Genomic DNA, 15572 nt, shown 5'->3' on the forward strand with positions numbered 1-15572 from the left:
GAAAGTAGAAACAAATAACAGAAACTGTTGTGATCATCTGTACTGTGCAGAACAAAAATAATAAAATGTCAGAGAGCAAAAATACATAATAGAACAAGACAAAACAAAACATGTTTAACTGATTTTAAAAGTTTTTTATTAAATTTTTACAGCTTTATTACAGAGTGTACAAGGGTTACAGCAAAAGCAAACTGTTTTTTCTTTTATAAGTAGAATAAAAACTCTAAATAAAGAATTGTTACTGGCTTAATGGCTGGAAGAACAGGCAAATGATAAGCCAATGGAAAAACACGTATTTATGACAAAAACAAAATAAACGAAAAACATCAGTTTCACTGTAAAACAATAAGTTATACACTTGTATGTCAGTTTGATCCAAAGCTTACCTAAAAAAAGCAAAATACAGCAGTGAAATGTATTTTATTTATTTCTCTTGCATTGTTTTCTAGCCTATAAACAAAAAAAAAATGATTGAGGCCTATTCATTAGAAAATGTCAAAACAAATACTGTAAATCACAACAAACAGCATGTATCTATACTTTCTTTTATCATATAGAAAACATACGCACAGTAACTGTGGCTTACATTTTGTCTCTACAGGGCCGCACCACAGAAATACAGTAGAAATTAAAGTTTATTAATAGCTTGTTAGCATATTGCTGTAGTTTGAGAAACTGCGTCGAGCTGATTATAGCAATTAAAAGACTACTAACTAATGTTAAACTGCAATAAAATAAACTGTGCTACTGTTAAAGGCTCCAGCTAAAAATGCCTAGTCATCATGCTAGCTCGTTAGCTTAGCTAGCTAACGAAGAGTCCAGGTAACCTAAGCTAACTTGTGTCTGCTGAAGCGAGGACAATAAGGTTACTGTGTCAAAACATTTTGATAAAAACGACCTTATCAGACTGTATATTTTACTAAATGCATCTAAACGCACCACAACAAAATGCTAAAGCTAGCTTTTTATGTTTACAGCCTGTAGGCTGAGATTTATACGCCTGAACTGGCAGATATTTCTGGCTAGTTGCGAGCAGGCTGGAAATAAATGTCAAAAATGCTCCTAGCTTTTATGTTTTGTTTCCAGGTTGAACTTGGGGACATCATTCATGGTGCTAAGAAGAAGAGGGAGAGGTGGAGAAGGAGAAAGGAGTGAAGGGGAGAACAGAAGATGAAGCTTCAGGGGAGGTGAGGAACTGATCGCACCACGCTGGTTCGTCAAGGTTTATTTCAACAAACGGGTCACTGGAACAAACCGCTGAAGAAAGGAGGAAAAAACAAGTATGAGACTTTCAATATTAACTCAAAGATATTTGGAAAAATGTGCTTTTCTTCTCTTTTTGGACGTTAAAATCTCGGCTGACTTTTTTAGCCTAGCTTAGCACCGAGACTAGAAGCAGGTTAGCTCCGTCAAAGGTCCCTAAGAACTCAAAGTTTGGTTAAAGCAAACTCAGTTCTGAACACATGTTGACAGATATTAGTTGAAAACATGCTAAGACTGGGATGTAGCCTAGCACTTGACGTATCTTACATGGGTTGTTGTTGTTTTCGTTCTGCTGCTCCTCCCCAATACCATTGAAGAACAGGTTGGTACTGCTCAGTGGGCTGGGAGTCTTATCAGCTGGGTTGTCGTCCAGCGAGGGACTGGAGTTACTGGCGGGTGAAGGCTGCAGACCGTTTGCATCTGGCTGTTCCTGTGGAGCTGGAGTGAGCAGAGGAAGAGAAGGAAAGGTAAGGCGAGTTTAACATTTTTTGAGTGCACCAAAGTTAGTGAAAAAAAAGGTGTAGACTAGAATTTGATGACATATTCAGGTTATATGGACAGAAAGGAACTGAGACAGTCAGGACCCCATCGTCTTCGACATTGTTGTCATTTTTTCTATTTTCTACCAGAGAACCATCTCTCCATTTTTGTCTTCTTGGCTCCTACAGTACATTGACATAGTCCCTGTGATCAGTAGTTGGTAGTTACACATTTTGTTTTCTCTGCCAGATCGATTGTTCACCTTTTTCCCGTTCAAACATTGTACTCCTGTTGTGTTTTGATGGACTAACAAGTGCTATTACACGAAAGTAACCAGTGGTGTAGTGGTAGTTGATGAGGTGGGTGTACAGTTGGGTAGATGGGTAGGTTACCAAGGACGAAATGGGTATACTCTCTTATATATTCCATTGCTTTTTGGCAAATGAGCCTGTGATAGATCAACATTCTGCAAGTGACTGAATTCAGAGTATTTAGTTTTTAATGTTACTGACATCAAATGTTACATTGCAGACAGCAAAAGCACCACAAAGTAGTATCTGATGTACCAGTCTCTCCGTTGGAGCCGTATTCCTCTGACTGTAAAGCTGTGCCGTTGGATACTGGAGGAGGTGAAAGGTCATCGGTGGTCACTTGGTCTTTAGGAGCTGGTTGATCTGAAACACAAACCACGCACACATCAGGATATGCTCAAATGTTAGAGTAATTTTAATGTAACCACACACACACATACCCAGGTCATCCAGGTAGACTGGTTCAAAGGTGCCGATGGGTTCGTTAAGATGGTCGGCGGGAACCTGACGATGGAGGTCAAACGAGTACGTCTGGACAAGCAAATGAACAAACAAGCAAATCAGTAATATTGAAAAATACAACATCAGAACATCAACTAACTGCCTTCATTGTGACATGAAATGAGTGGGTGTGAAATGGAGACGCACCGATTGAGCGGCTGGTGACATGGTCGATTCTCAGCTTCATCAGCCATGACTTTTGATCGGCTCGTCAGTCTCAGATATAGAGATTCTCAGCTGTTCAAATTTCTATGAATACACTGTTCACTTCGCATGTGCTGTGGCACAGACCGTAACCGACTACTGTCACAGCTGCTGCATCCTGATCTCAACACCACAAATACTGAAGCTTTGTCCCGCCCAGCCCGTTTTCATTTTGAAGTCGTCAAATATCACCGCTTTGTCAGTGATTCCAGCATCAGACTTTGACACTAGAAGCTACCTTTCGCATCCGTATGATACGCTGTCCGGCAGCATCAGTTGGTAACATGGCTTGATGGAACCTTTTGCAGTAAAGTGATACGCCACCAGTCGGCCAGTCTGCACCTGTCGCGGTAGTATGATATGCAGCTGGATGCCGTCGAAATGCTGCTGGTAACAACCTAATATAAGGAGCTAGAAAGTCCTTAACCAGGAAGGCCGATGTTCACCTCTCGTAAGAATGCAGAGCCAAACCAATAACCTGGAGCACTTTTATGTTTTGAGATTTGAATGAGTGAGAGTGAAAGAAGGTCCTGTTACCTATTATTTAACAATCAGTGTTTAATTATAAACACACTACTGAATTTTAGCTGAAGAAAAGTTACAAAAATGTTTGTGTACTGTCAGTTATAGTTCTGACAAAGAAAAAAAATTGGAGTCTGGTCAAAATTTAAAAAAAAATTGAAATTTGGAATCGGCCAAGAAAATTGTCATCAGTGCATCTCTCGTATAAAATATGAATTTCAAAGGAAATGTGACCAATAATCTTATTCTCTTACCCTGGAGACTCTCCTGAGAAAGTAGAGGATGGCACACAGAACAATGATCACCAGGATGATTAACACCAGGATCACGTAACCTGCAGACAGAGACACAGAGGGCTGATTCAGTTTTAGCAGCATCAGGTACTGCGTTAGAAATTAACTTATATGTCCACGTGTGACTCAGCGGCTAGTTGAATCTAAAATCTACCAGCCACTCAGTGGATCACAGATGTTTTTGGCTGGTGAGTGAAGCAAATCTAGCAGCCACTTGCATATTTTACCAGCATTTGGCTGGCGCTGATGTCCAACCCTGATCAGGAAGTATATGAGGGCTCATATGTGCCACTTGTATAACCAATGAATTACTTATCAAGACAAATAAAATTTAATTAGTCAATACTTTACACTATATAGCGTGGGGGAGAAGAATAAATAGAACATCCTCATTCGGCCTGATAAACAACACAAACATATAAAGTAAAACATCCTTACCCCAGGACGAACCTGCTGTGCCTGCGATTGCTGCTAAAAGAGACAGACAGCTGGTTACTGCTCAGTACAGTTCAAATACAGTGTCAGTTCATGCCCCCTTGTGGACAACAGAAGCAAAAGAAACAGACGGACAAACTTATTTTCTCAGTTAATTCATTAAACATTTTGACTATCGAATGTCAGGAAACAGAAAAAAATCCCTGGTGACAAAGAATCCAAAACCCACAGATACACTTACTTTAATGTCAATATTTAACAACAAAAAACATCAGATCGTCTCATTTTAGGAGCTGCAACCACCAAAAATTTTATATTTCTGCTTGAGAAAATGAAACGATTGATTATCAAAAAAAAAAGGTTTTTTTTACTACAGCTCAAAGAAAAATTATAATTTTAAACTTGATGTGTAGAAGAGCTGGTAGCACTTACTGTGTGCTAAAGTGACATACAAGGCATCATGTGTGTGTGTGTGTGTGTGTGGTGGTTACAGAGAGTATGAGCAGTTGTGGTTTGACACACAGGAAGACAAACTTGAAGCACATGACTCGCAAATATGCCTCCTGCATCCACATCACTAAGGTACCTGTTGTCAGTGAGGCACTGGTCATCGCTATGGCGACTGTCGCCACATCAGTAGTGACACCACCCCTCCTGCCTCCCGCGGTGCTGACCGGGGCTGTCGTCTGCACTGCTTTGCCATTGACTTCCTGTGTTGTAACCACGTCGTCTGTACTCTGTGGTCCTTTTTCTGGAGTCTGTGAAAGACGTCGAAGGAAGATTACAGTTTGTGTCAGAACTGACTGGATTCGGAGGCCTCTGATTGGCTGATGGATGTCTCAAATATATATTCAGCTTCATGTGTTGATTTTTGATGGTTGGTTCTGTTTTTAAACTGTGAAGACAGCAATGGAAGAAGGATATGGGTGCATGCTGCACAAAATACATAAAGTTTTCGCTTTAAGCATGGCACTTGAGGCTTAATTTCCCCTTAGCTAAGGCACCTACATGAAGGTGATGCATGGAAACCCTTAAAACATTTCCTCAGGAAAGGAAAAACATTAAGGCGTTAACTGCATTTCGAGAGAGTATACAGCGGTAAAATTCTACAATATCCGTGTTTGTTTCGCTCTTGTGACACCTAAGTTCTTTGTCCTTAGTCGGACTATCATTTTAGTGTAGAGCGTCAGACACTTGACGCTCTCATCTTCCAGAAAGAAATAGTTTGCTCTCAGTCCCCCAAAATAATCAAGTCACAAAGACTTGAAACTTGCCTGAGAACAGCTATTTTCCGTAACTTTGAGAATTAGCAAAGCAACACTAAGTGTTCATGCTGTCAGTTTCATAAAGGAAAGGAATTGTTGGAGGGTCACATGCTCCAGGCACATCTCTAAGATGACTTACCGTTATGTTTTGTGAAGATAGATCTGTTGCATTCACTGAGGTTTGAGTCTGAGGAGAAGGAGTGTGCAGTGTGGTGCGGGCAGCGTCATTTTGAGTTGCATTTCCTAACATCAGTGTGTCAGACATGTAGGAGACACAGAGAGTCAGTCAGAGACCTCAGAGCACACCCTCTCACAACACACTAGCACGGGACACATGCAGGATGTGGGTACTGTCACCATGACAGACAGTCCCTCAAGTATAGATGCAGGGTGTCATCAGTCAACACAGTTATGAAACACAGCACCAATTTAACTTGATACCAAAAGGTAGATTTAATCACATCCAGTTTTATCTGACATGACATCTAAATATACAGAAACTTCCCAAGTCTGACATCTTATCTCAGCTGAGGTTGACATATAGGATTTTTGATAGTCCAGAAACGTTTAAGAAAATAATTCTATCATAGGATATGAATTTAGCAACTACCAGGATGCTGCTCCTGTGCGTCTTTCAAAATTCCTTTGTGCTTCTTCAGAGCTGAGCTAGTTTTCCAAACTGAAGTTCAATTAAACAAAAATCCTCGGAAATATTGAACAAAAAAAATCTTATGAGCTGCTGCAGGGTTAGCGAGCTAGCTTGCTAACGAGGTTAACTATGCTAACAAGTAAACTTTGCACATCCCATCCCGGAGTTCGAACCAGGAACACTCTTACTGGGAGGCGACAATGCTAATGCACCACCATGCAGACATTTTTAAATGTATGTCAGAAACATCAAAAATCACTTGTTAATCACATCCAGTGTCACTGTACCTTTCTTTACGTTACCTTGAGAAACAGCAGTTACATTTTGTCCTCTGGAAATTGAAGAAGTTGCTAGAACTGAGACAGAAAGAGACAATAATGAAACATAAAACAAAAGACAGCATTTAAATAAACCTATATGAAAACAGAACACTTATCTGCACACATGCTCTAAAGTTAACAGGTATACTTGTTGACAGCTAAGGTCGTGGTTTGACTTAACAGATCTGCAGCAAATGTGTGAAAAAGGACAAACACTGGTGTGAAAATGTGAGTCGATAAGTAAGATCGAAGCAGGACAGAAGACTGATGACAAACGAGCACATTAAAACAGCATATCTACACATTTATTTGTCTACAGTGACCTCCGACCTTTGACCTCTGTGCTGTTTTGATCTGTGAATTGGCGCCTGATCATCTGTTGACATTATCTGATTTATTTAATATTTTCATATGTAATGTATTCATGTTTTGTGCCATGCACTTGCAAGCAAAATACTTTTTTAATATTTTCTGTCTTAACATATGAAGACTTTATGAGAAATCAGTGGATCAAATGATTGCTCAGTGTCCCTGTCATTTGACCTTTTTATAGCTTCATATTGATGACAGAAAAGGCTATGCTAGATGTGGACTGGCCATCTGGCAGACCAGGCAGTTTCCAAGAGGCCCCACGAGACTTATGGGTAGACACAACTGTCATCTTTGGTTCGTCCATTGGTATATTTTCTTAGTTGACATTGCGCTGGCCCAATCACATTTTTAAGCCCCTCCCCATTTGGGCTCAGTGCCATCATTAAACAGTATCTGCAACAAAAGGTGTGCCAGAATGGATTATACAAAACACGAGGAAGGTGCGGAGATATATTTTAACCCAGACTTTTTACACCGGTTTAGCAACTCGCTGGCTGCTCAGAGTATCTTTGTCTTGTCTCTCACTCTCTGATAGTCTTTGTAACATATTGTCAAGCCTGTTAAAATAAATGCGGGTGACCTTTTGCTAAGCCCCGCCCCTTTGTGATGGTCCAACAAGCTGTCAGAGTAAGCATGGAGCCCACACTGTAACTAACTGCACTCCCTGAAATATGATCATATTTTTGGAGAAATGAAAGAGTGATTCCAGAGAGAAGCAGACAGAGGGGTCTACAGTCTGTGTTTGAAGGATATATCCAGGATGTCAAACTGACTCAGCAGCAACAACAGGTTAAAAAGACAAAGATAGTTAGAAGCTAAAGCCGAACTATAGGCTACAGATCACAGTGTAAAAGTGAACCACCACATCGCTGCTGATCGCCACACAAGACAATGAATATAAAGGGAAACTTTGCTGATATTGAACCAGCTGTGTGGCATCGCAGTGTGTGCAGATGAACAGTGTTTGGCTTCACCCCCGTGCTGCTGCCAGCATCCGGATTTCCACCACCAGATGGACTGCGCACAATGACAGCAGGGTCGATCTTTGTTTCACTTTTATAATCATTAAAAAGCAAAAGCAGCATGTGTATACATTCAGTAGGCTATATCTTCAGTAGCTAGCTAGCTAACCCTACACTTTTCAGGGTTTGATTTTGGTTTTGGAACAGTGAAGAAATGTATATCTTTTTCCAACCTCTCCAGGTAACGAGTATCATTAATACATGACGTGCCCCAGGCACAACATTTAGCTCCAAATCCACAACACCAGCCTGAAAATGAAGGAAATCTGAAACAACTGCATTAGAGCTGTGTTGTTGTCGGACCCTGGTCATCTTATGGTTGGCCAGTCTGCTTCAGTGGCATGACTTAGCAAAGGGTCAGTTGGCACTTATTCACCAGCACGGTGACACTTAGAAAAAGAGGGTACGTTTTTGGCTCTGATTTACTTTAGTTATCTTCGTTGTTTGTTGAATAAACCACCATAAAACACATCTATGGATTTCAGCATGACTATATTTCAACGAGTCACAGTTACGAACCTTCTCAGCCTCTTGGCACCTTTTTTCATTGATAGTCATCGCTACAGATACAGAATGTGTTCTTGTACTTTTAAAACCTGATCACATTTTAGTGGCAATCCTAAATATACAGTAGCAAATATGGTGGCTCGAAAACCCATAGGCGCAGATTTTGGAGGGAACACAAGGGACACGCCTCCCTCAGTATTTACATGTGCATTTGTCCCCACCAATAAAACATGAAAGTATCATTTCATGCTCCCTATTTTGACAACATTAAAGACATTTCCACCATAAACAGATGCAGAAAAGCCAAAGATCTGTGCATAAAACTAAACCTGAATGCAGGAAATGAAGTGCTAAACGCTCAAAAAAGAGCTCCAGAGCCTCTCTTTAATATGTTTCCCAAACATTGAATGTATCATATCATATATAATACATGACTTATATTTGTGTGATTGATTGTGGTCCGAGCCAAAATTCCAGGGCCCACTTTTTTGAGTCCATCTCAGGACTATGCCAAAGAAGAAGGTCACGTAACATAAACGTTGAGGTGATGGTAAAAATAACTGTGTTTACCGTCTTTTTCCCTGATAATTCACTTTTAGTGTCGAACTTTTCACTCAGATTTCTGCCTTTGTGTGCTCCGTGTTACTTCCTGCATATGGCAGATGTTTCTGAGTCCTTGCATGAACCTTGATGTCATTTAAGTACATTCAAGTGTGTATTTAAGACTAAATCAAGGCCCTGAAAGTGTTGGTAAATAAATGGATGGCAGTGGAAGCAGCTGAGTTAGAGAGATTTCACCATATCAGGAGGGAAACCACGAGGCTTTCTGCAGCGTCTGATTGAACGGGCGTGAAAACAATCTGAACTTGAGCCTGGAAAGTTTTGAATTTCAAAGTGCGAGTGAGCGCGGGAGATCTGCTTACGAATTTCAGTCAATAACTCGCATGTTTATGTCAATTCATTAGCACTCTGGAAAGCAACATTAGTAAACGAAAGTAAGTTTAAATCTAAACTGGGGTAAGGTGTTAGAGCTGAACTCACCGAGGAAGCAGAGGCGACTCCACAACTTCATCATGTCGACGAATTTACTTGGCTTTCTCTCGCTCTTAAAATATGTTCCTAAAGATGATGGACAGTCATCGGCGTATCTGTTGAGTGTCTGTCCTTTTATTTTCTTTTTGTTGTTCCTTTTTCCACGAACCCTTTTCCTCTTCCTCTGCCTCAACTCTCACTTCTTCTCTACGAGCTTACTGCTTTGTGCTCTCTTTCTTCCTTCCCCCCTCTTCCTATCTCTGCGGCTCTGTCTCGCTCTCGTCGTGTCTCTCATCCCACCTGCTACTCACTGTTTGCCTCTCTTCCTTCTCAGCTTTATTCTCAGTCTTCTTCTCTTTCTTTTAGTCTGTTCTAACACTGTATGGCCAAAAGTATGTGGACACAGAACAGCAGTTTGGTTAAGGCCCCATAATGCAACATCTTACAAAGATATTTTTAGACAGCAGTGTTTTTCTAACTCTGTTGAAGTTCGACTCCTTCTTATTTCAACATGAAAATTACCACCGTGCACAAAGCCAGCTCCATAAAGAAATAGTTTCCCCAATCCCCAGACCTCAGCCTGGAACAAGCCAGACCTGATCACTTGACATCAGTGTTGGAGCTCACTGGTGATCTTGTGTCTGAGTGGACAGTGAAGAGTGGAGGCTGTCATGGCACCTGATTAATGCCTGTGATTTTTGAATGACATGCTTAGCGATCACATATGGTTGTAATATATAGGTGTCCACATACTTTTGGCCATGTCATGTACATCTTGCTTTTTCTCATTTCTGGTACTTTCCGCCTGCTACAGTCTCTTTTTTCTGTACCCTAACCTTTTCCTTTCCCCCCTCTGTGTTTCGACATCTCAACACAGCCCCTCCCCGCCCCTGTCCCTCTACCCTCTAAATCACTCTCGGTATCAGTATTCAGGAACTGAGTCATCGACCGCAGCGCACGCTCCACACAGACACAGGATGCTAGCTCAGTTTTCGGCTTCTCTGCTCGGTAGCTCACCAGGAGGACCTGCTTAGTTAGTGTTAATTCTCACTCTGTCATGTTTGAAGCCACAACATTCGGTACAGACGACCTTTAACGCCCCTGCGGCTTCTTTTTAAACTACAGAATGGCAGACTCGTGCAAAGAAAAAATGGTTTAGGACCAGCTTTTGGAGTTTAACTGTAATTATTTTGAAGATATGCTGATTTCAGATCAGCTGAAGACTTTACTGCTTCTCTACAGGTCGACAACAACTATCTAAAAGTTCTTGGGTTGGTGTATTTTTTGGCTTTCCTTGAATAACTGGCCAAGTATAGAGCCCTGGTGGAGTTTGATTATGTTTGTAAACTGGGTCATCAGACACTACGGGGTGGTGCCCACCAGGGTGATTTTTTCCCTGCTGAAAACACCAGGCGCTCTGTAGGAAATACTTAGCTGGAAGCACTTGAGGGTGCCTTGGAAGTAGCGTTCTTTCAGCTGAGATGCTTTGGTTGCACCTGGTTGTTATGATGCAGTAAAGCATTTGCTGAGGATGAAGGGAAGGCTGGAGCAGGTAGAGACGGAGGATGGACCTGCTGGTCTGTGTGGGTTCATGAGAGGAAACATATATTGATGTATACACAGTATGTTAACATACTTCTCCTTTATTGTTGGTGTTGTTGTTCAGCACTTGTACATGTAAGATGTGACGGTTGGTCTTTGTGGTATTTGTCCGTTCCCCATTGTGAATGAATGGTTGGCTAAAAAGTGACAGTAATTTACACAATGTTGAACATTTTTTTCAACTCTAAAAGCATCTCATCATGCCAGTGGTGTAGTGGAGGGTATACACAGGCATACCTACCCAACCTGGTCTCACTGTGAAGTCATCGAATTGGGTAGTGACTTGCGGCATCGGACACCGACGAACAAAGCCACCCTTTAACGTCGGCATGATAAGCGTCTGGTCACCGTTATAGTTTAACAGCACCTGGCAGCATTAGGGGGAAATGGAGTGGGACTTGAGCAAAAGTTAATGTGGCAAAAGATTGAGTGGGGTGGGCAGGAGGCGTAATGGGTGGGATCAACAAACACCAACTTTAATCTGGGAGAGCAGTGTTCAAGTCCCACAAGATTTTCAAGTCAAACCTTGTTGTTTTTTCCTAAACCCAACCACGTGTTTTTGTTGTTGAAGGAAAACAATGTCAGTGGGTGGTGGTGGTGTTCCTGTGAAAACAGAAGTGTATTTTTAAAGAAGACAATCAGGGTTGCACGTCGTATGTAGACATGCAAAGTCCATGACCAAACGTGAAGAAGTCGGAGTGAGAATGTGTTGACCTACCTTGTTTTCTGACTATTTACAGTATACCCGCCTATCAGCCAAAAAGCCACAAGAATATATATGAGTATACCCACTTCCTTGTCAGTAACCTCCCCATCTACCTCGTAGCACACTTTCCACATCAACTGCCATGACACCACTGCAGCACACTGCTGGTATTTGTAAGGTATTGTGATCCAGTTTGGGAATTTTCTGCATCAATTTATGGCGTTAAATCACTTTAATTTTGTCAGACTAAAAGCCTTCTGCCACTTTCATGGTTTTATGGGTGGAGACAAATGCATATGTTCTAAAACAGAGGTTCTCAACTGGTGGGTCTTGGGTCTTTTCTGGATGGACTGCAAGTGACTCACGAAAATATCAAGCTTGTAAAAAAACACTTTATTTTAAAGGACAGTGAATTTCTGGCACAGAGCTTTTATTTTGAAGTGTCTTTTCCTGCTGTAGAGTGAGTGACTAATTGACAAATATTTGACAGTGACAGCAAACTCCCTCAGTGACATGGCCAACTCAAGTATGACGCTGAATGTATTAAACTGTGTGGACCTTGAACTGATGACTGAGGAGAAATCTGGACCCCGTGGCTGCACCAGTTGGGAACCACTGCTCTAAATATTTAGGGTAATGTAAATAGTATTTTTACTGTATCAGTCTTTAGAGATATTCCAAGGTAAAAGTCCCACATTTCTGCCTTGAAAATCTGAAACTTGAATTGCCAATTTAAAAAAAACCCCAACAAAACAAAACTAGTTGCTCCATAATTCCTGATAATAACTAAAAAAAAAGTCCATAGATTAATTTAAACCTATCTATCTATCTATATATATATATATATATATATATATATATATATATATGTATATATATATATATATATATATATATATATATGTATATGTACCCACAATGACATCAAACTTAATTGATCAAAAATATTGGCTCATAAATTTTTTGTAAATTGTAGTTGCTTCACCTGACAGTGTTTATCAGAGGATAATTACAGATAACAAGCAGCGTCATCTGCGTATAGTCACACCACAATAATTACAGATGACATTCCTCATATCATGTCACTGCTGATAAATATAAAAGAAGCCATTTCATACAACAAATTCTGAGCTCTTTAAGTGTTTTACTGTGTATCATGACATATAATACGCTAACGTGAACAAAGCTAAGAGAATATAGACCAGCAGACAGAGTGGGTTGAGGTTAGATGTGGAGGAGGAGGAGGAGGAGTCCTTGGTGGTGTTACCATCTTCAACTCCATTTTCAGCAACAGCTCCCATTGATAAATTGTCTGTGGCATCTGCAGGTAGAGAGAGATGACAGGTCAGCCTTTAAAATGCAACAACGTGAGTGTAAAACATAATTTACAGCAGTGGTTCTCAACTCGTGGGTCACAGTCCAAAAGTGAGTCCATTCTGAATGGACTTTATTTCAAAGTACAGTGAATTTCTGGCGCATAGCTTTTATTTTGAAGTGCCATTTCCTGCTGTAGATCAATTGACTAACGGACAGCTACTTGACAGAGACAGCAAACTAGCTTGACGACATGGCCAAACAAAAGTGTGATGCTGAATATATTAAACTGTGTGTACCTTGAACTGATGACTGAGGAGAAATCTGGACCCTGTGGCTGCACCAGTTGGGAAACACTGATGTGAAAAAAAAATCATGACCATACGTGAACCCGCACAGTGTCTATCCAAGCTCGACCCATGGCAGCAGTTTTGGGCCTGAGCCTGATTAAAAACCTGAATTATTAGGGCTAGGTTTTAAAAAAAATCTATCGTACATGTTGAAATTTTTTTTAAATCTTAATACATAGTGGCATGGTGGTCCAGTGGTTAGCATTGTTGCCTCACAGCAAGAGGGTTCCTGTTTGAACCCCAAGGTGGGAGAGCCTCTGTGAGCCGTTCTCTTCATGTCAGCACAAGCTAACACAGCACAGCGTGATTTTATCACTACTTGTCATATTTTGATGCTTGGGCAGAAATCGTGCAGCAGCAGTTAACATCCAACACTGAGCTGTTAATCTCCCACCAACACTGAAACGGCTTGACTCTGTCATTAAATCTGTTAATAACCTTTGGGTAACATTAGCCGTGTGATGCTAACACTTAGCCCTGTCACTGTCATTTGTGTGACTCCAGGCGCAGAGCTCTGGTCCACAGCAGCAGCAATAGTCAAAGAGAGAGGGGCTGCATGAATCAATACACTGCACGCAACTCTACGATTAAATGACTTTACCCATTTTAAACAGTCAAATTTGTGCTAAAGTTGCAGTGATTGGACAAAATTGACACAGAACTCGCAGGGATTGGCTGAATTTGTGTTAGCAATCACAACATCCTGGAGGGACTGATAAGTAAAACACGGAAGTGATCATAGACCAGAAGAGTCTGAAGTTACCTGAGGAGGAAAGATTCAACAGGTTGTCTTCATCTCGCCATGGTGAGAAGAGTGTCCAAAGGTTTTCAGGTATGAATAGAAAGTAGTTTGATTCACCACTGCCACTGAATGAATCATCTTCGTCATCTTCATCATCATCATCTGTGTCATCATGGTAATTATCTTCATCTCCCATGGATAAAATGATTGCAGCACCTACAGGTAAACAAAGACAGAACGAGCAATTAAAGTTGCATTAAAATTGTAACAACAAATCACACAAAAAAACTGTGGTTTGAACGATTTTTGGTTGCAGCCTCTGAGTGATGTCTGCTGATGACCACTTGTCATTGGGTGGATAAGTTATGTTTCAGCTCAGTCGCCAAAAGAAAATGTTCACATTGTATGTTTCTGCAAACCAGAAATACATTACATTTGTATGTTTCATACGTATCAACGTTTCCATAGTGACGTAGTATATGAGCTGACTTAATCATTGAAGGGTGGAGGGGATGGTGGATGGTGTGACACCAAGGCGAGACGCTGCTGACCACTGTTCAAGATCAACCAACAACAAAACCAGTTGTTTTTTAACGATTCATAGCCGTGTGTCCCACAGATTTTAAGCCACGAAACGTGGTTGTTGTCCATCGGGGATAGTGCAAAGCTTTTTGTGCTAACCCAGACATCACTGCATTTCTTGCCAAGATAGCACCATGAAAAGCAATTGTTTTTACTGACATATTGACAACTTCTGCAGCCGTAAAAAAAAAAAAAAAGATAGCAGCGAAGCTAACAACAAGGGGGACTAATTCATCTTCTATCGTGCCTAACCTTAGTGGTGCTTAACACATTGAGTCTGTGGATGATCCAGTTCAAAATAGGACCATCTTTTCTATGGATGTCAGTTTTTGAGCCACAACGAAGGCCAAAATACATCCTGCAACACATGGCAAGGTTTGTTGTTTTAGCTGAGCTGATTTCTGGACAACTTGCATCCCCCTACCAGCCGGTTTAGTGGAGTGAAGAGTCTGCAGTAAATGATGGTGTAAAACAGCCAGCAAAACAGGTTTTTCAAGAGTTGTGAATCACCACAGTCATAAATGTGCACACAAAACTTTAGGCCGATTGGTTCAGTAGTTTGTGAGATTAGCTGCGGATAGACACTGTTGCACACACACGACCAAACACATGATCCCCTCCAGGTAAATGCCTAGACTAGATTTGACTAGATTTGATTTTGGTTGATGTTCAATCTGATGTAATCGGATTTTTTTTTTTTTTTCAGATTTACCACCCTGATCAGGCGACTCAGCTAAAATCCTAAAATGTGGAAGAGGCACGTCCTGTCATTCCATTACAAAGCAAACACACAGTTTCTTTCACTGACTCACCGACAGCCCATATCAGCAGGTAAACCTTCATCATCATCGTTATCACCTCCTGTCCTTCTCCAAACGTCAGGTGGAAAACTCAGACTACCAAAGTTTCTCCAGCTGATCAACCGGCTTGCACCGTGTCTCTGCCGTCTGTTGCCTCAAATCTGTGTCAGAGTCTGTACATGACAGGAAGCAGCTAACCAAAGTTTGCTGAGATGCAGACTGTTTTTCACATCAGCACACATGTCGTACTTGACTGTACCTCGATGAGATGGTGCTGCGCCAGTACTGAAGTGCAGTACT

The 15572-nt window shown here is 41.1% G+C and overlaps 2 protein-coding genes across 3 annotated transcripts; both read right to left on the reverse strand.

Annotated features, from left to right (window-relative positions):
- Positions 1-119: 119 nt before the first annotated feature.
- Positions 120-9494, reverse strand: LOC117245925 (uncharacterized). Of its 2 annotated transcripts, none has more exons than XM_033609543.2 (10): positions 9186-9494; positions 6226-6279; positions 5414-5517; positions 4596-4767; positions 4013-4042; positions 3536-3615; positions 2495-2585; positions 2310-2417; positions 1531-1701; positions 120-1257 (listed from the first exon to the last, which is right to left on the reverse strand). In XM_033609543.2, exons 1-10 carry the CDS (start codon positions 9217-9219, stop codon positions 1115-1117), a joined length of 987 nt encoding a protein of 328 aa, XP_033465434.1. In that variant the 5' UTR covers positions 9220-9494; the 3' UTR covers positions 120-1114. The 2 variants fall into 2 exon arrangements, with proteins under 2 accessions (XP_033465434.1, XP_033465433.1); XM_033609542.2 differs by having other exon boundaries at positions 4013-4045; positions 9186-9492.
- A 2900-nt stretch (positions 9495-12394) lies between these two features.
- On the reverse strand, positions 12395-15427 carry LOC144459646 (uncharacterized). The gene is made up of 3 exons (XM_078164036.1): positions 15285-15427; positions 13912-14106; positions 12395-12805 (listed from the first exon to the last, which is right to left on the reverse strand). The coding sequence occupies exons 1-3, from the start codon at positions 15319-15321 to the stop codon at positions 12639-12641; spliced, it is 399 nt and encodes a 132-aa protein (XP_078020162.1). The 5' UTR covers positions 15322-15427; the 3' UTR covers positions 12395-12638.
- Between the last annotated feature and the right edge of the window lie 145 nt (positions 15428-15572).

The sequence above is a fragment of the Epinephelus lanceolatus genome, chromosome 22 (assembly GCF_041903045.1).
Source record: "Epinephelus lanceolatus isolate andai-2023 chromosome 22, ASM4190304v1, whole genome shotgun sequence".
Lineage (NCBI taxonomy): Eukaryota > Metazoa > Chordata > Actinopteri > Perciformes > Serranidae > Epinephelus > Epinephelus lanceolatus.

Excerpts from the sequence above, each read along its gene's own strand:
- LOC117245925 (XM_033609542.2), bottom strand. The coding sequence starts at position 9,219 with ATGATGAAGTTGTGGAGTCGCCTCTGCTTCCTCG. Across the intron at positions 4,768-5,413 it reads TATCTTCACAAAACATAACG|ACTCCAGAAAAAGGACCACA; the intron begins GTAAGTCATCTT and ends CGTCTTTCACAG. Across the intron at positions 3,616-4,012 it reads CACAGCAGGTTCGTCCTGGG|GTTACGTGATCCTGGTGTTA; the intron begins GTAAGGATGTTT and ends CTCTGTCTGCAG.
- LOC144459646 (XM_078164036.1), bottom strand. The coding sequence starts at position 15,321 with ATGATGATGAAGGTTTACCTGCTGATATGGGCTGTCG. Across the intron at positions 14,107-15,284 it reads CCTGCTGATATGGGCTGTCG|GTGCTGCAATCATTTTATCC; the intron begins GTGAGTCAGTGA and ends GTTTACCTGTAG. Across the intron at positions 12,806-13,911 it reads GTTGAATCTTTCCTCCTCAG|ATGCCACAGACAATTTATCA; the intron begins GTAACTTCAGAC and ends CTCTACCTGCAG.